Raw genomic sequence first — 22,308 nt, 5'->3', positions numbered from 1 at the left:
TTGTCATTGCCTCACAAATTAGGGGTGGGCTGAGAACTGGGGAGGAAGGAGTCGTCCAGCCAGAGTGAGTGGAAGCATACTGGATTCATTAACTTCTGTGTGACAAGGGTATGGTTTTGTTTTGGGGCCCTTTTTTTTTGTCTTGTCAGGCATATCAGTGCAAATTTCAGCTCTGCATGCAACTCTGTATGTTCATTTTCCAGATGTGACCCAGAGAGCAAATTATATAACACATCCTTCAAAAACCAGAAGCTGGCCAATTTTACCAAGAAAAATAGAAGATTTTACAGATGTCTTAAAAAACACTAAAGTTAATAGAAATCTCCCCACATTTTCACTTAATTTTTCATTTTCTTCCTAAACAAAATTAGCTTTCTTTAGGCAAAAGATTTATTCGATCTGAAGAGAAACCAGAGAATTAGCTTTCTTTTAAAAAGAAAGATAGGAAGAAAGGAAAGAGGGACAGAAAGAGGAAGGGAGGAAGAGAAGGAAAAAAGAAAGAGGGGGTGAAGAGAAGGAAGGAAAGAAAAAAAGAGCATATACAGCAGCCATTTGTTCAAATCTGCAAATCTGGATTTATCAGGTCCCTATAATGTTCTTAATAATATATGTTATTCAAAAGGCTTGGCAATGGCCAATGCTATAAAATTACCCATGTATATATCTTGTAAATAAAAACCTATAATAATAATAATAATAATATATATATATATATATATATATATATATATATATATATATATATATATGTTATTCCAGCCTTAGAGATGAGGACAAAGTTCAAAGAGAGCAGTAGAATGAATGTCTGCATGTTGGATTGCCAACAGATAGCTGTGACCTCAATTTAAAGCTGGGATCTAAAACATTGCTGAATTATATATATAAACATATATATATATATATAGATAGATAGATAGATAGATAGATAGATAGAGATAGAGATATATGTATCTCTCTCTCTTTATATATATATATATGCATATATATGCATATATTTATATATATCAGTCTCTGGATAATCCAAAGATTTTGACCAAGTTTGCATATTTCCATGCCATCACAGGCATCTAGCAATGGTATAATGGATGAGTCAGGAAGACCTAAGACCAAATTCTGCCTTCAGATGCTTCTTAGCTGTGTGACCCTGTCCAAGTCACTTAACTCTCTCAGCCTCATTTTTCTTATCTATTAAGATAACTAAAGATATCTAAAATCTATCTAAAATGTTCATAATAACAATATCTTGGAAGGCTCAAACAAAGTAACATTTATAAAGAGCTTTGAAAAGCTGGAAATGCTCATATGAGAAAAGGGAACAATGGAGCCAACCAGGAACTCTTCCCAATAGTTTCTGAACCTTATTCTGAGTAGAATCCGTGATTTCAACATTAGTCTCCCAAGATGAAATAGATGACTCAGTCATAAGTAGGTTAGCATCAGGGAATACCTGAGGGAAAGACAAGTTGGCTAACATTCTCTCCTTTTGCTTTTTGGCAGCATTAAAAATAATAAATGTCACATGGTCATTTATTTTTTATGATTCATCCATCTATTGAATAGACCATCTGAATGTTAAGTCAATGAAATTTTTATTCATAGTTGATTTAGCTTCCTTGGTGGAATATTCTCATTCTTTATTTACCCACAACTGATTTCACATTAATAAAGATAAAACTATGCAGGAGATGCCTCATTTTTCCTATTTCCTGAAAGATGCTACTTGGATTTGTTTTTATATGCTACATAACAAGAGTGTCCCCCAAGGTTCAACTTATCTACCAGAAAAAGCAGCCTTGTATAATGATTAAAATATAGGCCTTTTGTGTCAGGAAGACCTGAATTCAATTCCTGATTTTGATTTTTATTGTGTACATATGGATAAGTCACTTAAACTTTCTCAGTTCCCTCACAGGAAAAATGTGTGGGATGTTATAGTAGTACCTGTCTCAGGAGAGTCAAATTTAATAATGGAGGCATTTTGCCTTGCAAATCTTAAAATGTTATGTAAATATCACCAATTCTTATGTGAACTTATCTATAGATATGTGTTTTGGAGGAAAAAAAATAGGGAAGCATTTATTTTAGCATTTAATTTATTTTATTTTTAACATCTTAGCCCACTGGCATTTTTCCATTTAGTCTACCTGTGAAATTAATAGGAATGTCTCACTTTTAAATAATACTAACTTTTAGCTCTGGCTTCCTTTTCCAATTATGTTTATCAAACAGGGGATTGAAGAAACTCAAGAGGATATCATTATCTATTTTAGTATTATTAACCTTGACAAAACACAGTGGAACTAAACTAGCATTTAGTAGTATTATTATACTTAACACATTGAAAAAGGAAATCCTGAGTGACCAATAAGTGAAATCTTAGAGAAACTAATTGACACTAAATGTTTCTTATCCCTCAGAAGGACATCACTGGGGCCTACCTGTGCATGACTGTCAAAAACCAAAGCCTGAGTTCAAATTTTGCCTCAGAGAGTCTCAATGTCCTATTATCAAATGATAATAGTATGAGTCCTGCAGGGTGTTGTGAGCATCAATAAGGTCATGTAAGTGATACTATATGTATACACTCCATAAAGTAACATACAGAAATGTGAGTTATTATTATTACTATTATTACTATAGTGTCAAATCTATCACCAGCCTCGTATTCTTTATATTTTAAAGAAATAACTCCCCAAATCAGCATTTACAAATAGAAAATAATGTTAATATGTTTTAGTATATTTAACAAGTATTGGACTACCTGCCATCTCGGGGAAGGGGTGGGAGGAAGGAAGGATAAATTTAGAATAGACGGTTTTGCAAGGGTCAATGTTGAAAAGTTGTCTATGCATATGTTTTGTAAATAAAAAGCTATAATAATAATAATAATAATAAGAAGAAGAAGAACAAGAACAAGAAAGAAGAAGAATCCAACTGTTAATAGGGGAAAATTAATTTCTCTGTAAATAGTGATCTTGCACGGAATAGAAAGCTGGCTTTGAAGATAGGAAGAACTAAGTTCAGGTCCTCCACTGACAAATACTGAGTAAATAACTTGAAAACCCCAAGTAAATTGCTTAACATCTCACTATTCCTGGCAACTTTTGGAGATTTATCAAGTTGTAGAGGCTGCAAGGCTAGATCTTCTATACTGGTAGAAGGAGCATCCTCATTGCAAATTTTCCTATGGCAACACAATTATGGATCTGGTCCACAAATAAATCACATATGCATTTTCATCCTTCCCTAGGAGCTCATATACACTAAGAATATCACAAATATGCTAAAAAATGGACAGATAAATGGATAAGGAAAAAAAGGAGACACAGAGAAATAGAGATAGTGACATAGATGAATAGGAAAGAGAGAGAGAATGAAAAAGAGAGACAGAGAGATATATGGATGAATAGAATAGAATAGGACAGGTAGAGAAGAGGGATAGAGAGACAGAAGAAGAGAAATAAATAAATAGAAAGAGAAAGAAAGAGACAGAGAGAAAGACACACACACAAAGAGATGAATAGGATGGATAGAAATTTAAAGAGACAGATAAAGACAAAGAAATGAATAGATAGATAGATGAATGGAGAAAGAAAAAGAAAGGGTCAGAGATCTGGATGAATAGGATGGATGGATAGATAGTGGGGGAGAAGAAAAAGAGTAAGAAACAGAGACAGAGAAAAAGACACAGATAGAGGCAGAGATATGGGTGAATGGATAGATGGGTAGATGGAGAGACAGACAGAGAGATACATAGAGCCAGAAGATGGAGAAAGAGACAGAGAAATGGAGGGAAAGACATGGATGAATGTATAGGTAGATGGACAGATGGATAGACAAACAGGAGAGCTAATTCATTAAATGCACTGATCAATTTTATAAGCATTTACAATGACTATAATTGTTAAATAGGAAATCCCTTCCCTAATGAGCACTCTGCTCCTCTTATATTCAGACCAATGTGTTGTATTTCTTTTCTAAATGAATTAGAACAGATTCAGTTCTAATTTATAAGCAAGATGAAAGAAACAGAAAAGAAAGAAATAATAGTAAAAGAAAGAAATTGTCATTAAATTTCCATCTCGCTCAGAGTTCTAGCCCTCCATTCATCCCCACAATCTCAAACACATATTCCCCAAATCTGTTAATGCAAACCGGAGGTACTTCCTCCATTCCTCAAATTAGAAAGCACACAATCTCCCAGCTTATGTCAACACATGCTGCTTGCTAATTGTCTATAGTGTGTTTCTATGTATATGGTTAGACTCTGTCTATTATTTCATAGAAGATGATCATAGGATTTAGAGTTGGGAGACTCTGGGGATTATATAGTCTAAACCCTTAATTTTACGGATGAGAAAATGGAGGCCCAGAGAAGGGAAGGGATTTTCCCCAAGATCTAGTAAGCAGAGGAGCCAGGATTCAAAGCCCTGTGCTCTGACTTTCATATATACAATAATCATGTGATTATTCTTCTATTTTAAACATCATGACAATGCATAGTCTCTAGATTCTGAACAAACACAACATTCCTTTCAGATGAATAATGTGAAATCAGCAGGCCCATTAAAACAAGTACATGTGGTTTTAAAAGGGGCTATCCATTAGGTACTAAGGGCTGTGAACCTGAGAAGATACCAGTCCCCAAGTTAAGAAGGAGCCAATGTTCACCCAACGTCCGTCACTAACTAATGGGAGCATCCATCTCTTGTAGGAATGCCTGTAAAGAACACTGCTCTGTACGTCCACTCTCTCTTGGATCTGGTTTTTCTCTTCTAAATCACTTCCTCACTTAAATTGACTTCCCTAATTGAGGAAGGAAACTGGATTTCTGGGAATATGAGTGTTAAGATGTACTTTAACACTGTTATTTCCAATAATGCCATCTCTTTCCTTAATTTGTCCTTTCTCTCCCTTATGGAGTTTGGTTTCCTTATCCATAAAATTAGGGGATTATAACTGACAGCTTGGAAATACTCTCACTCTAAAATTTTCATTATAGGATCCTAAAGACAAAGTGCTAATTAAGCGTCTACCATACTTATAGCCATCACTACATTTTGCTTATGCGGTGGCAAGTAATTAATATCTGATGAAAAAAAGATTTCTATATGAAGATCACTCACATGTAAATCCACATATAATACATATATATCATGTAAATGTAGGTATACATATCTATGTACACATTTATAGGATACACATAAATGGTATGCTGTAAACCTTAAAATATGGATAGTCACAATCATAATAATTATTATATAAATATGTATTTATACATATCTAGCATTTGGTAAACCTTAAAATATAAATACATAATAATTATTATATAAAATATGTATACATATATTTATAGTATTCTATATATTTAAAACAGAATATGAATATTCATTGTCACAATAATTATTATTATATAAATATATGTATATAGAACTTAGTAAACTTAAAATAAAATATGAATATTTGTTAACATAATACTTATTATTTTATAAGTATATTATTATATAAAACTGAAACAATTTAAAATCTTGAAAAATATCCGGACCATCTAGTTGTTTATTATTATTAATAATAAAATAATAAAAAGATGATATTAATCATCTCCCAGTAAAACAGTAAACTATTATTATTAAACATTTATTAAGTGCTTATTATGTCAGGCAATGTGATGAATGTTGGGGATACAACCCAATTCAAACCCAAATCTATTTCAAAGTTTGTCATGTGAGGCCCAAAGGTAGGTGATAGAGATTACAAATATAAATATGAAACATTTCTTGTCTTCAAAAAGCATGCAGTTGGCTACACCTTGAGTTCAAACCTTTGTCTTCTTCCATTTCTTTTGTATCATAGCACTTGGTACAAGCATATGTTAGGACCTCAGTGAAAACTTGATTTAAAAAAAAAAATTAAATCAGAAGCTCTCTCCACTTTGGAGTCGCTATTGCTACCAGGACGCCCTTCATCCCCAAAGAGTATGTGTTCTACAAAGCTGATTGACTCCGAAATTGGTCACTTTGATTGGTTCATAAATCTTTTAACATAGTTGAAAATGGAAAATCCTTCCTACTCCATGAAGCTTTCTCATATTTTTTCAGCCTCTAAAGTCATTGAATGATTATTACACAGTCTGGTACTTATCTCCATAGTACTCTGGCTCATTCACTAATTGTTCTACAGAAAGCCTCATGGCATAGTGAATAAAGTGGCCTGCAGTCGGGAAGTTCTAGATTTGAATTCTACTTCTGGTTCATATTTCCCAGGCAAGCATCTTCCCTTCTCAGCCTCGGTTTCCTCTTTTGGAAAATGTAAATAAAAATACCTGTAATACTTACCTTATAGGGTGATCATGAGACTTAAAAGGGATAAAATACATAAAATATTTTGCAAACATCAATTATTATTGCTCACATAGGCACATCCTGAGTCCTGAGCAAATGCAAAATTTCTCAAGATCAAAGACTAGGATCCTTTAAAAAAAAATGTAATGCCCAGACTTCCTGGCACAGTATTTGACAGAGAGGAGCTTGAAAAGCATCCAGTGACTTCACTTGACCATGTTAGAACTGAATTGTTGGTTTCCTGTGTCATTTGAACATGGACTGGACATCAATTATTCTAGTTCTGACGCTCACTAACTGTATGACCTTGTTCAAGGAACTTACCCTCTCTGAGTCTCATTTTGGCAAAAATAAAATGAAGACGGTGGCTTAGAAAGACCTCCCAAAGCCATATAGAAGGTAAACATCAGAGGAAAGAATTGAACCTATTTCCTCTAGATTTCTATCCCAACTCTGGGCATCTATGATTTAATGACATCTTCATTTAGTGGAAATTAGGAAGGTCTGGGTTTGAATTCTACTTCTATCACTCAATAGCTATTATCTTGGGCAATTTCTCTTAGCCTCAGTTTTTTTAACCTGGAAATGAGGATAATAATTATATTCAAAATTCTTCCCTCATAAGGCAGATAGGAACATCCCAAGAGAACATTTATCTAAAGCACTTTGCAAGACAACACTAAGTTATCAACTGCTACTCAGCTGCCTCAATCAGCGCCAGATTCTCTGACCCTCCACTTTTGACATAAGAAAAGGTGGCAGTATTTACTCAGGTCTGTTGCACTCTCGAGTGGCTGTCTTGATTCCCCCTCCACAGGTCCGCGAGCAGGTACCAAAGTGACTCCAATTCCCCCAGGATCCATCTGTCCGAGGCCCCTCCAGTTCTTTGGGAACACAAAATCCGTACTTGCAGTGCTGTGGTTGACCAAAAAAAAAAAAAAAAAAAGAGCTCAATGAGTTCAACAATGATGGAAATTTTGAGCAAATGTGTCTTTCTTTTCTTTCTTTTTTTTTTTAATTTCATCTTCCAACTTGTAGTGATGGAATAGTGTTTTTCTGATTTGTCTTATGTACATCTGAAAGATAAATGGCTGGGTTTTTAATCATGTGCTTACTGAGCTTAGACTGTGAGCACCACAATCGGTTTACATGTTATATTACAGCTTCTAAGCATCAGCTAATAAGCATTTATTAAGTGTTTACTGTATACTAAGCACTGGGCTAAATATTGAAGATACAGAAAAAGGCAAAAGCATGATTTCTGTTTTCAAGAAGTTCACATTATGATGAGGAAGAAAACACACAAAAACATGGACATACTAGATATTAAATACAGAAACACATACAAATATACACAAAGAGTAAATCAATGGTAAACTCAGATTTAATGGAATGTATTAAGCATCTACTCTGATCCAAGCAGAAAGGCCATAAGAAAATCATCTTCAGGGAAGGGCAGATTTAGGTTCAAGTTCCAACTCTGACGCAAGCTCGCCATGTAACCCTGGGCAGATGATGTAAGCTCTCATTGCCCTGGCCGACTTTCTCCCCATAAGTAACAGAGCATATGCAGAATTGCATCCTGGAATTCCCTCAACAGGAATCATCCATTTCGGTGGAATGTGAGCCCAGTCCAAAGAAAAAAAGTTGGATATTAAGAGAGATAAAAACTGAAAGGTCCTTGCCCACAAAGGATGGCGCATTCTACTGGCGGAATCCAAAATGTAGCTCTACGAGATGTCATTTAGACATAGCGATTGGATTAGATTAGATGACGCATACAAATGTTTTACTAGCTTGACAGAAGTAGATAGCTCTTTGATGGTTCTCCCTCAGTAGACAATCTTACAACCAATGGTTCGACTGAATGGATGAGTCCATTGAGTCACAGAAGCAATACAATCAACAAAGCTGAAATAAGTTACCTATTTATTGACCGGGTTTATGGATACTCTTTCCATTGGCTAGTGTCTAGGGTCAACATGAGGAAGAGGAATACCACGTTTGCATTTTATTCTCACCTTCAGATAATAAAAGAACAAATCTTTCTCAGTGCCATAATCCACCCAGACTGCCCTTCCTCCCCTTTAAAAACCAGCTCTCTAATTCCCACAAACATATTCCACAGAGTCATCCCGGATGAGACATCTTTAAAGTGAACATTCTACTTTGGGAAAAGCCCATATTTTACTACTTCTTTGTGAGTGGCTTGAGGTTGGGGGTGGGGAGGGCATTTTTACTTTGAAGGGCTAGAACAGGAAGGAGAGTCCTGATGTTTTTAAAACTCCGCAGCAGGAGAAGGGGGGTAAAGGAGCTGATTTCAACTCTCTCCCATTGTTAAGGAGTGAAGGCCCTGACAGACTGTGGAGGTCACAGGAGGAAGTTTACAAAAGGAGAGTGGCGGCCCCAGCAGCAGGAGGGTCTCCCCCGCTGGGGCTCAGATCGATGAAGTGGAGCTGGTGACGGGCGGGCGGGTGGGCGACTCCAGGAAAACTCCTCATCTCGTTTTCCCATTAGAGGCTCCATGCTGCAGTGGAGGCAGCAGGAGTGATGGAAGGTCAGGGGCTTAGAAGAACGTGGAGAGTTAGGCTAAGTAAGAGCACAGCAAGAGAATAAAAGGAGAAGGTAGAAAAATAGGAGGCAGGTGAAATACTTGTCAGTTCTTTTTATTTTTAAATAAGTATTGAAATGGTGTAATTAAATGTTTTCGCATCTCCAGAGTACTCTCTCTTACAAAAATGACAATTAATTACATTCTGTCTGCATCAAAATATTTGGACACCAGCTTAAGGTTACTGCATGAAGCTGTCAAGTACTTTTAACTAACATGATGACAAAATAGATTAAAAAAAATTAGATCTTAAATAAGAAGAACTGAGTTCAGGTCCTAACTCCAGCCCTTAACAGTTGTATAACCCTGACAAGTCATTTAATCTCAGCCTTAGTTTCCTCAGTGATAAAATTAGGAAAATAATAGGAAATAAAACAAAAAAAACAAAATAATAGCCATAATAGCATCTACAACAGAAGGTTATGAAAAGGATAAGGGTCAGATGGGAAAGTATAGGTAAAGTGTGCTGTAAACCAGAAGATGTTATCTAAATGTTGTTATTGTTATTATTCTGCATAACCTAACATTTTAATTAATATCACAGAATTCTGGGTCCAGAGTTAAAGGCCATATCATGAACTCCACCCTATGTAACCAAAGTGGGGCTGAGCAAAAGAGCTTAAAAATGCTATTGTCAGTGAATCATAACCAAATCAATGTCATTATAACATTTGATATCGTGCTAATGTCATCTAATAGAATGTGTATGACATAAAACTAAATATCATTTGTAACAACATTTCTCTCAAAATTGTGTTTTGTCAGAATCCATTTATAATTGTAGGTGGTATATATCCATGCTTTATATTACTGCCTTCATCTGAACATTTCTTTAGTAATAATCATAATAATTATGAAGATATTTTATATATGAATAAATAATTGTAAAATAAGTATAAATATAATTATACAATATTATAACTATAAAAATAAAATAAATATAAATATAATTCTAAAATAATGATAAATGATAAATTATAAATCAAAATTAAGCACTTAAATACTTCTTTAAGGTTTGCAAAGGGCTTTATATATGTTGACTTAATTGATCCTCATAAGTACTCTGTGAGATATTTTTAGGCCCATTTTACAGATAAAGATAGTGAGGCAGGAGCAGTTAAGTAAGTTGCCGAGAACCACACGGTGTCTGTGATAAAATTCAAACTCAAGCCTTCCAGATCACAAGACCCAAGTTCTATCCGCTGTGCTAAATATATTAATAAGGGAAATCACAGAGATAAAAATAACCATTATTCCATCAGTGAGAAAAAGCTAGAGCCTGAAGGAAAACTGAAGGGGCTGGTTATGTAAGGTCTAAGTCCAACGGTGGACATCCACACGCTACTTCTGAATATTTAAAGCTACGCGTGAACTACTGTTCCTTAAAATTCACTCAGGTAATAAAATGCCGAGACCATGGGTTTTCCTCAAGCTCCTGCATCTTCATGTGAGCATCTTCTTTTCTAACTTAAATTTTTTCCCCCTTAAGTTTGTAGGACCATTGAGTGTAGGCCTGAAGAAACTCAGAAGAGTTAGGTAAATGCCTGAGGTTACAAAGGCTGGGTTTACACAGGAAACAGAGGATGTTCTGCCAAAACATGCCAGCGAAACCAACTTTTACTAGGCATATTAGACAAACGATAATTGCCTACTGGGTTAGCCATTACATCATTCTGAAGTATTAAGGCTATTTGGGGAAGGTAGAGACAAAAAAAGCGGTTTGCCCTTCCTAAAACTGTCTAAAGCTATTTAAATGAGATTCCCCATAAATAGTTCACTTTTTAAAAAGTTAGACAAGGGGGACTAAGAGGTCAATCTCTCCCATGAGCAGAATTAAAACAAAGGAGGTACAGGCCTCCAACAACCAAGAGGGTGAAAATAAAAAATGTTAATGGACTTAACAAGAGAATGGAGAAAATAAAGAGAGACATTCTGTGAGTCATTCATTAAAATAACATCATGTCAGCAGACTGGGATAGATTACTGCTGAGGGTGCATGGCAGAAAGAGGAGAAACAAAATTAACCCCAAGGCAATCAGAATTCACTGGCACAAAGAAAAATGCCTTGTGTTTTTTACTGCCAATATGATAAAAATAAAAACAAAAATATACACATGAAATTGGTTTGCCAACATACCCACCATGCATCTATGGCATCTGTAAATTACATAAATACAAGTCAGAGGAATAAACACATCCATAGACTTTTCTCTAACAAGACATTTAAGAGCTGGATGGCTTCCTCCATGCATAACATCAAAAATGTACCCTGATTTCCCTCCTCCCCAAGCAGCTTCGGCCCCTTGCTTTGGAATAGCTTAATCTCCCCCTTTCCAAGTTGACAGCTTGAAAGAAAGGGTCTCCAGCTGTCGCTGCTCTTTGGGGGCCTCTGATTGAATTGATGTTCTTATCTCAGGGGCGTCTGCACTGTGTCTTGGCCCAGCTTTCTTGTTCTATGGATTCTCTCCCAGTCCACGTATTATTTCTTGACTTTGAGGGAAGCCACAATTCCCAAGGAAATGAAGTTGGGGATAAATCACAGAGCCTTGGAGCTCTGTCACAAATGCTTCCCTCCCCAAAATAGCCTCGTAAAAGATAGCAGCGTGGCTTCCTTGGTGGCTCCCTCATCCACTAACTTCAAAAACCCACAGCGGCGAGTGCTGTGTCAGTGCGAGACCAGAGCCTGTTAAGGTGGCCGCCGCAGTTCTTGAGACACTTCGGTTTCATTTTGTGCTCTGAAAGGGGAAATTATAAGTAGAACGCCTTTCTTTTTATAATTCACCTTCATCTTCCTTAATGCACAAGAAGATGCTGTTAGAGTTAAGCACTTCATTTTAGGGCCATTATTTACATGACATACTCTTCTACTAATAATCTGTATTAGGAATGGGAAAACATAGGAGCAAGTACACACGAAAAACTTGGTAAAGGTCACTTCAATTCAGAAAAACAAAACAATATAAGCTCTTTGAGAAGAGAGATGAGGATTTTTCTGTCTTTGTATCCCTAACACATAATAGCACCTAAAACACAGAGGCAATTCCTTCTAAATGCCGATGATTAATTGGTTAAGTAGAAGCATTCATTTCTGACAGTGGAATGAGACCTCCTACATGAGACCTCTTAAGATTTCCTCCTATCAATGACACACTTACCTTGTGTTTGTATATGTGTATATGTGTATATATGCAAATATATATATACATACACACATATATAGGTGTGTGTATACATATATACATACTTACACACATATATGTACACACAAACCATATATATAATGTGTGTATATTTATATTTGGGTATGTATTATGTGTATAAATGTGTGTATACATATATATGGGGACAGCTAGGGAGCACAGTGCACAGAGCATTGGGTTTGGAGGCAGGAAGTCTCATCTTCCTGAGTTCAGATCTAGCCTCACACATTTACTAGCTGTATGATCCTGGGCAAGTCATTTAATCCTGTTTGCCTCAGTTTCCCCATCTGTAAAATGAGCTAGAGAAGGAAATAACAAACTCCTCCAGTGTCTTTGCTGGAAACCTCAAATGGGGTTACAAAGAATCATGACCAAAAAAGACTGAAAAGCAACAACTTTTGCACAAGATATGTGGTATGTCTCATGGATGCTTCTCTTAATTCTTTGGCTTTCTTCAAGGCTTAACTTGAGAGCCACTTCCTAGGTCTCATGAGATATCTCTCCGGATACCCCCACTCTAAGTTGGTATTATCCTCTCACTTCTCAAATTATTTAAAAATTATTTATCTTATAGAAATAAACATATACATAAGCACATACATATGTGCATGTATATATGCATATACATGGGTGTTATATATGTGTTTATATGTATACACAATGGTATATATTTATATACACATGCATTTGTGTATATATATGTAAATATATATAATATGTATATACTAGACACTTACTGTAACATGGTAAAGAACATTAGATATGATGATGGCATATGCCTTTGACATTTACCTAGCCATGGGACTATAGAAAAGTCACTTAAACTCCTTTTGATTCAGAGACCACCCAGAATTTATCCAAGTCACAGAGAAATTGCAATCTCTATTGGTGGAAGGAATTCCCCATGCTGGGAAAATCTCCAGCTCTTTCATATACCTTATGCATCAGCCCAATAAGATGCAATCCCATTGAAAAGAGGAATTATTTTTTATTCCTATCCTTAGCAACTAGCCCAGTGCTTGGTACATAGTAGGCTCACTTAATAAATTCTGGTTGAATGGAGGAATAAAGCCAGAACTTTCAATGAAGAGAACACTATATATGGTACAGGAGGTTCAAATAACAGTATTATTTCCCACTTCATCTACGTCCCACCATATGCTTTTCAAATCACCTCACATCATTTATTCTCATAACTCTGGGAGTAAACGAAGTAGGAAACATCATTATTTTTCATGTGATAGCAAAGAAAACTGAGTCCTAGGAAGACGCAATAGCTGAAGTGAGCTCCCTTTGCCTGGTTAGTGGAAGATATATTTAGGGCCAGAATTCCTTGAAGTCAGCCCTGCCAGACCGTGCTTACTGGTTCCCATTAAGAAAGGAAAGCTGGTAACTAGACAAGAGCACAGATTTAGACCTGGCAGGGATGTGAAAGGTCACATAGTCCAACCCCCTCATTTGCCAGAGGAAGAAAGGAAAGACTTTGGGTCCAAAGTCACATGGATAATAAGTAATGGCAGGATCAGGATTTGAATCCCAGGTCCTCACTTCACATCTAACAGCTGTATCTAATACTGGATCCAAGATGGCAAAGAGAAGGGGCAAGTGAGGTGAAAGAAAGGGAATTTATAATGGGGTGGGGCAAGGGGAACAGGGATCCAAGGATGAATACAAAACATGTCATGATAATTATATCACATTTCATATATGTTCATATCACCCTGTCTCCTCAGATACTTATCAGTATATGAGTAATTCCTACCTTCCCTTGGTCTTCCATTCCCCAACTATTTTGTATTTATTTTCTATAAATTATTTGGGTATAATGCACCCAAAATATCCATCTATTCTCCACCCTACCCATTTCCCATAGAAAGTACATCCTGTCAGTGTAGAGATAGCTTCATTTTTGTATTTGCATCCCTACCAGCTAACATGATGCCTTCCACACAGCAAGCACATGATAAATGCTTATTTATTAGCTTGAATTTAGTGATGTTGATTGGTATTTACCACATTATAAGCCAAAATGAATTAGTATTATTGTGAAATTGAGTTTTACCTTCTGGACCCCCATAAGGTTTCTGGACCACACTTTGAGAACCAATATCTACCCAAAAGAAATTCTTTTCCAAACCTGATCGCTAGTAGAAAAATGGGGATTATGATGAATAAAAACTTCTCTGCTAAAACATCTTTTTCTTAAAAAAAAAAAAAAAAAAAAAGTTTACTCATTGTTTGGGAGCTGTGTGAAGGGCGTCTATTATAAAGTCAGATTTCAACAATCACCCCAAATATTCATTTTTCACCCAGAGATGTTCCCCCCTCCATTTCTTCTTATTTTAAATACCAGCCCTTCAACTGGTAACAGAACATCACGGCTCCAGGGGTTCTCCTACCTTTCCAGGTTCACACTCGGTCCCGTCAGCCCAGGGCGTGTGCTGAGTCCTGCACCCTTTGTGAGCACCATCGATATTAATGCACCAAAGTCTTCTGCATTGCATCTGCTTAAAGTAAGAGAAGAAAGATTTGAAAAATAGACTAAAAGCTTACTGACAAAACAACTGCCTCATAGGTGGCCACCCTCCCCAACTCTGGCCCCCTTCTCTTCCCCTCAATTATTATTAAATATGGTAAAAAATATGGTAAAAATTGATATCACTAAATTCAGTTACTGGTGATCAGTTGTAGCCATTTTTAGCTCCCTATTTTCTCAAAGGGAAAAGACAGAGCTCTCAGTTCGACATTTATAGCCCTTCAGGGTCTGGCTCCAATTGACCTTTATAGACTTAATTTATACAATTTCCCCCTTCACACACTAACATCCTACAAGAAGTTTTCAGAACTTAACATCCTCACTGCGTCATGGAGTGCCCCCCCCCTCAAAAAAAAAGCCTCCTTCCCCCAAAAAATGGTCCTGACTAATTGGATTAAAAAAACCAGGCTCCCAAAAGGTCTCATGGTCTACTTTTGATCAAACAGGCCTCTAGCTCAAAGTTTGTGCTAACTGTCCCCTGTAGGGCTTCCAGGCATAGGGAGGTGACAGTTTCACTGTACTCTACCCTATTCACATGAGGTCTGGGTTCACTCCAGATGCCAGATTTTAGGAAAGATGGTAAGGATGGAAAGTATCCAGCATGATGATAGACCATAGGTAAATGTCTATTTAAGAACTAGTTAATGGAACTGGGAAGAATTCACTTAAAGAAAACAAACTATAGGGCAAAGCACCATATTGCTACTTTACAGTGTCCGAAGGACTGTTGAGCAAAGAAAATAGAGTTTTCTCTTTGGCCCCAGGAAATGGAAAGAGAAACAATGGGTAGATATTGCAAAGTGGTAGGTACACTGAGGCAGGCAAAACTCTCTTATGAGAGCTGTCCCCAAATGCTCCAAGGAGATGACAGGCTCTTTATGGGTAGGTGAAGACTGGAAGTCTTCCGGCCATGAATGGGTGATTATTTATTGAGTGTATTATAAGCAGACTTTTCTTTTTTGTCTATTTTTGCAGCTCGGAGATACTGACTTTGACTTGCTATGCATTTTCAATAGCTAGAAGAGAATAATTTTGGGTATCTCCACTGTCCCCAATTCCCACAATGCCATGAGGAAATCAGAAAGAACATCTCCTAGAAAAATGGAGGCAGTTATTGTTCTAAAGCAAAGCAGAAGCACATGGATAAAGCATTCTCATTACTGAACAGAATCTAGTTTCTTCATTTGGAATTGGATTCTCCTTCCTTGTATATAACACAGACACTTTATGCTAGCCCTGTTAAAGGGGGAGGAGAGGGAACAGAGAGTGGAAACAGAGCTACCAGATAATTAAAAAAAAACAAATAAAGGCTTCATTATTGATTAGTTCAGATATCACCATTTTGCAGATTTAATCATATAATAAGGATTTTCTATATTATGAATACATTCTTTTAGAGCTAGAAAAATTTTTTTAACAATCCTTGTACTTTTAAACTCCAATGCATGTAACCCATAACAGGATGAAGGGTTTGTAGTTAAGAAAACCTGAGCGTAAATCCTTTTTTTTTAAATTTAAAATTTTTTTTTAAAATTTTATTTATAAATTTTTTGACAGTATATATGCATGAGTAATTTTTTTATAACATTATCCCTTGTATTCATTTTTCCAAATTTTCCCCTCCCTTTCTCTACTCCTTCCCCTAGATGACAGGCAATCCCATACATTTTACATGTGTTACAGTATAACCTCGATATAATATATGTGTGCAAATCCCATTTTCTTGTTGCACATTAAGTATTAGATTCCGAAGGTATAAGTAACCTGGGTAGATAGACAGTAGTGCTAACAGTAAATCCTCTTTCAAACATGTCCCAACTGTGTGACTATGGACAAGTCCCTTGACATTTCCTAACCTGTTTTCTTGTCTATAAAAAAGGTTATTGGTCTTTATGTTTCCTTTTACCTATAAATCTGATTTTGTGGTCATATCTTATCTGTTTGAACTTCTGCAACACCAGAATCCGTAACACATAAATCTGTCCGTAATCATGAGCTCTAGCTTTGTCCGTTTGTTTCGTTGGTCTACATATTATGTTCTTTTCTAGATTTGAAGGTCCATGAGGGTAAAGGGCAGGTTTAAAGTCTTTCATGATCTTCCACAAAGAAGTGAACATCCAGCAGTGTTGGCCACAAAGCTGGCACACAATTAACTGTGGTGAATAACCTGGTAACCATTTTTCCTTGAACAGGTCACATGACATTGAGATGCAATGTTAACATTATTGATGTTAACAAGGCTCCAAAAGGTTTATTGACTGACTCTGATGTTAACGGACAAATAAATAAGGGGATTTCTGTTTGGTGGTGTTGCCAAGCTAATACTTACCATATACGGGCACACCTGGGAACCTGGTCCAAAAATTAATTCACATTGCTTGTTCACGTTGTAAATGAGGCCTGGGAGTTGTGGAGGCAGAGGGTAAGTCCTGGACTCGGGTTCATTAAGCAAACACTCTCCATAACCAGTGCTACGAGAAACACAGAAACACACGCATCAGAATTCCAGAGTGAAGCTGATCTGCAAATAGCCACAAGTGTCGGCTGAATGATGCCATGGAACTGCGCAGGGGTGTGCACACCAGTTATTTATTTTGGCTTCCAGGCCAAACCAGGAGATCTGATGTTTGCCAGACACAATGATCTGTCTCCTACTTCTGTTTCTCTGCCACCACCTGGAATACCCTCCTTCACTTCTGCTTCCCCAAATCCCTTGATTCCTTCCTTCAAATTTCAGCTAAAATATCATCCCTCCACAGACACTTACTCACATGCACACATACACACAATCATGGACACGCGTGCACGCACACACATACACACACGCACACACACACGCTCACACACTTATACTGATCTCAGTGTCAGTGTACCTTTCCACCAAAATTACCTTATATTAATTTATATGCATAAAGTAATGCATATGATGTTTTCTCCAACAAAATAGAGAGTTTCTGAAATCAGAAACTATTACTTTTCTTTTTTTTGCATCCCCAACACTGGGGGATGGCAGATAGTAGGTTGAATTATTGAATGAGGTGAATGAAATGATAAATAAGGATGGAGAATTATTAAAATTAATTAATTGAGTTGGCATAACTATCTAAATATGTATAAGGATATAAACACACATATAATGAATATATATATATATATATACATATACTTATGTGTATATGTTTCATTAATATATATTTATAAAACATCTTGTCATATGTCTTACATATGTACATAATAAGATACATCTTTCCTCATATATTTTATATATATATCATTTTTTGTATAGAATTTGAAGCTATACTCATATGAAAATTTTCCAGATGCCCATTCAATACTTACTGTAAAAAATAAACCAAAAACTGAAAACCGTTTTGTTTTTATTAAAAGCATTTAAATATCTGTTCCCAAAAAATTCATGCTAGTGTATTTGGATGACTCGGGTTTCTGTGTCCTATGCCAGGAGATATATACTGTGTGACCTTAGTAAAATCATTTAACCCCTGTGCCTCAGGGAGATAAGAGTCATAAATCTGGTGTATAGGGAGATTGTGAAATGTAATTGGATCTCAGGGCAGCCTTGCAGGAAGCTTGAAAAGAAAAAAAGTGGCTCTGAAACCATTTTCCCTAGCCCACACCATCTGCGTTGAGACACACTCCCTACAACTTTTCCTACTGATTTAAATCAGGAGCCTAGGCCAATCCAAACAATTGCTCCTTTTGGTGAAGTAAAAAAAAAAAAAAATTCCCCTTCAGTCCCAAACCAGACTCCACCAAGACATCACCAATTGAGAACAGAAAGGAGAATCAGGGTTCAGTCAATGCCTTTTATCTTATCCTTCAATCTCCTTTAGGACTCAGTCTGGTGTCTTTCAGGTTCTGGACAGATCTCTTGGTCTGGTCGCCAGAGAAATTTTTTTTTCTTTCTCCAAGGAATATAAATGAAAGAAAATAATAATTCAAAATCTGGGCTTGGCTCCATTTCTGATCTTTCACCATCAGGCCATTCTATGTGTGACCTATGCTACGGGTTGCAGAAAATTTCAGGGTCTCTTACTCCAAGAACTCTGTAATGTACTTCCGACTACACTTGGACCACATCCAGGGGTTGGTGTAGACATTCAATGTTGGCGCCATGACATGCTGTGGACTTTTAACTCCTTCTTCTTTACACTTATTGTTATCATCATGAGGCATGTTAAATCTACAGAACAAAATAATGATAAAATTAATGACCTGCTGATTACCCCAGTTTACATCAATATAAATGCCTAAATAAAGTAGTTGTTCACCTGAAAAAAAATAATTCAATAAACATTACTTATGAGAATTTGACTTAACAAAAAAAAAAATAGGAAAGGAGGGGTTACACTTTGAATTGAGAGGGACCCCTCCATCCCTAATGCAAATTAGTAACTCGTTAAAAGCTGTGTATGGTGTTAAGAATTAATAGCTTGCCTACATGTGACCTCCATTCCCCATGCTATGCTGATTCTCCATCACACATCATTAGAATGGGATAGCCAAAGAGAATGGGATGTTTTTGGTACCTCACTTTCTATTCCATAATCATATAATACCCACCATAATATCATGTTAGGCCAAACTCTGGTGAAGCACAAATGGTCTGACTGCTAATGGCCCTGAACCTTTCAACAGTTGGGTTCCCAGAGTTTCTGATGAGTTTGGGGGCAGGAAGGATCAGCTTCGAGAGTCTTGGATTTGGTATCATAAGGTCAGTCAAGTGTTTGTTGTGATCATTATTCTGTCTCTCAGTGGACTGAATCCAAGACTGAAATAGCTTTCACATCAAACGACACCATCGGAGGTTTTGTCATCTCCCTCTTATTCAGCAGGGTGACAAAAGACCTCTAAGCACAGAGATATATGACCCTCGTGGTAAGCAAACCTCCACCCTTATCTATCCCAGTAGAGTCCAATCCAATCCAACGTACATTTATTAAGTGTCTACTCTATCTTGAGGAAAACAAGCCAAACCACCAAGATTTTATGAAGCCCCCTACTATATCTCAGGCACTGTACTAGATGTCAGAGATCCAAGCCAAACAAACTAGACTTTTTAAATGATCATTATGTCCAAGACACGGTGATATCCAAGCCAATGTAACAAGTCTCTATTAAGTGTTTAGGACCAATCCAATCCAATAAGCCTATGTTAAACACCTACAAAGTCAATACAATAAGCTTTTATAAAGCTCCTACTAAGCTCAAGGCAACAGAACCACCTAATAAGTAGATGTCAAGAATCTGGCATTATATTAGGTGCTGGGACTTAGAAGGTAAAATGATAATCAGTCCCTGCCCTAAAGAATCTTATAGTTCTGAGAGGCAAAAAAGATTAAGAGACTTAATTAATTAAGAGGGAAATGAAATGATTTGCTGTTTCTCAACTTAAAGAAAGGCTTACAAGATTATAGACCAATTTCTTGAGTCAACTGATGGATGGGAAAGTTATGTACTTTTACTGAGCTAGCAAACATACTGAGGACCAACTGTATACAAATGTCCATTAGCTGCTTTTGACTGGAACAATGAATTTCGGGATAGAGAGGGGAGAAAAGTTCAACTAACTGCAATAGGAGAGAAAATAGAAATAATAGAGGGAAACAGAACTTCTTGTTGGTGTAAGTCAGGAAAGACTTCATGGAGGAGATGGCATTACTTGGGGCTGTTTGAAAGTGAAGAATTTCAATAGGCAAGAACAAAGAGAAGAACATCCCAGATGGCAGAAAAACCCTAGATGAAGGCACAGAGGCAGAAAAACCCAGGACAGAACCTACTTTACCTGGTGTGTGGAGTTCATGAAGAGACTACTTGGAGGACCAGAGGGTTGTTGTGCATTTCTAATGCTATACTAAGAAATATGGTCCTTTCCTTCACAGGTTAATTGTACACTATTTCAAAGTCTGATTCTTTTTGTACAGCAAAATAACTGTCTGGACATGTATACATACATTGTATTTAACTTATACTTTCACATACTTAACATGTATTGGTCTACCTGCCATCTGGGGGAAGGGGTGGGGGGGGGGAAGTTGAAACAAAAGGTTTTGCAATTGTCAATGCTGGAAATACATAAAATTTTTGTAAAAATAAAAAAAAAAAGAATAAAATAAAAACTCCCCTCCCAAAAAAGAAAAGAAAAGAAAAGAAATATGGTCTTGCCCTGAAGGTAATTTTTCATTTAACGCAAGAAGCTGACCTGATCAGAGCTATGGAGGATTGCTCTAGATTTAATGGATAGGATGGAGTGGAAAGAAAAAGCTTGGGAGGGCATGGGATTTCTTGGGGCAGCAGAAATGGTGGAGTGGAGACTCTAGGGCATGAGGTTGGGACCTGGGTCTAACCTCTTCTTCAGTCACGTTCTAGCTGAGTAAGTCACATAACCTTTTTCTGAACCTCAAGTTTCTTCCTCTTTATCTGTAAGATGAAGGAAGTTGGAATCCGTGACTGCTAGGGTCTCTGCCAGCACTATATCTATGATCTAAGATATGGAAGTAACAGTGCAAAGGAAGAATTGACAGTCTTTGGTGATGTAAGGACATGAGAGATGAAATCAGAGGAATTCTGTGAAGCCTCAGCGACTCACACAGTGGTGGTGACATTACTGAAAATAGGATGGGAAGGAGGAGGGGAAAGAGCTGCAAAGCAGCTACCACGGGAGATAGTGGACATGTTGGGTTCAAGTCCCACCCTAATCACAGAACCTGGGAGTGCATGGAAGGTACCCCAAAGGTCCTTTGGGGCCATTTGCTCCCATCTGCTAATTAACTAGAACCAAATGAGTCAGATTGAAGTGTTTGAACTTGCCTCTTACAAACAAGTGAAACTTGGGAGAGGAGCCCATCACTGGAATTCATTGCCCCAAAGTGTTGTTTTGTGGGTTCTTGTGTGTGTGTGTGTGTGTGTATGTGTGTGTCTAAAAACACTCTAGTGATTTCTGGATGAGATGGAAAAACTGATTTGTTTTGGTTAAACTCAGGAGGTATTCTTTAAAAAAAAAAGAGAGAGAGAGCTAAAATTTGATTTAGCAAAACAATAAAAGAAAATTTGGAAGAGGGCTAGCAACAAACACTAAAAAGCTTTGAAGTAACTATAATTCTTTCCTATTTCTTTAGTTGTGAGTCTGCTGACTTAGGTATGTATCAAATTCATAGGGGAACCTTACATTATTATTTAATGGCTGAGAAGAATGGGGCAATATGGTATAGGTTAGAACAGCCTGCGTTTGCATTGTTCCTCAATTATTTGTGTGATTATGGGAAAAATCTTACTTTTTCAGTGTCTTCCTCAAAATGAGGGGGTAGTTCTCTCTAAGTTGATTGGAGCTTTCATTCTATGATCTTATGAAGACGGGGCAGCTAGGTGGCGCAGTGGATAGAGCACCAGCCCTGAATTCAGGAGGACTGGAATTCAAATCTGGTCTCAGACATTTAATACTTCCTAGCTGTGTGACCCTGGGCAAGTCACTTAACCCCAGCCTCAGGGAAAAAAAATAAAAAAAATCCTATGAAGTCAAGCTAAATTTTCTGGCACTATTCTTTGGACCTCAATCCTGATCTTATGCTGCCAGCCATTGCTCGCACATTATATTCTAACCCA

General features: G+C 36.9%; 1 protein-coding gene across 3 annotated transcripts in view; it reads right to left on the bottom strand.

Annotated features, from left to right (window-relative positions):
* The window catches only part of ADAMTS9 (ADAM metallopeptidase with thrombospondin type 1 motif 9), a 183,595-nt gene that overhangs the window by 119,027 nt on the left and 42,260 nt on the right, over positions 1–22,308 (bottom strand). For 2 of the 3 annotated variants that reach the window (XM_074284175.1, XM_074284177.1), the window contains 4 exons: positions 18,743–18,889; positions 17,018–17,159; positions 14,552–14,659; positions 7,111–7,256 (listed from right to left, as the gene is read on the bottom strand). In XM_074284175.1, the coding sequence (XP_074140276.1) occupies positions 7,111–7,256; positions 14,552–14,659; positions 17,018–17,159; positions 18,743–18,889 (543 nt within the window). The remainder of the gene's footprint in view (positions 1–7,110; positions 7,257–14,551; positions 14,660–17,017; positions 17,160–18,742; positions 18,890–22,308) is intronic. The other variant, XM_074284176.1, reaches the window with a different exon arrangement.

Source organism: Sminthopsis crassicaudata, chromosome 1 (genome assembly GCF_048593235.1).
Source record: "Sminthopsis crassicaudata isolate SCR6 chromosome 1, ASM4859323v1, whole genome shotgun sequence".
NCBI classification, from domain to species: domain Eukaryota; kingdom Metazoa; phylum Chordata; class Mammalia; order Dasyuromorphia; family Dasyuridae; genus Sminthopsis; species Sminthopsis crassicaudata.
The sequence above is the reverse complement of the archived record's forward strand: the minus strand, read 5'-3'. Positions and strand labels throughout refer to the sequence as shown.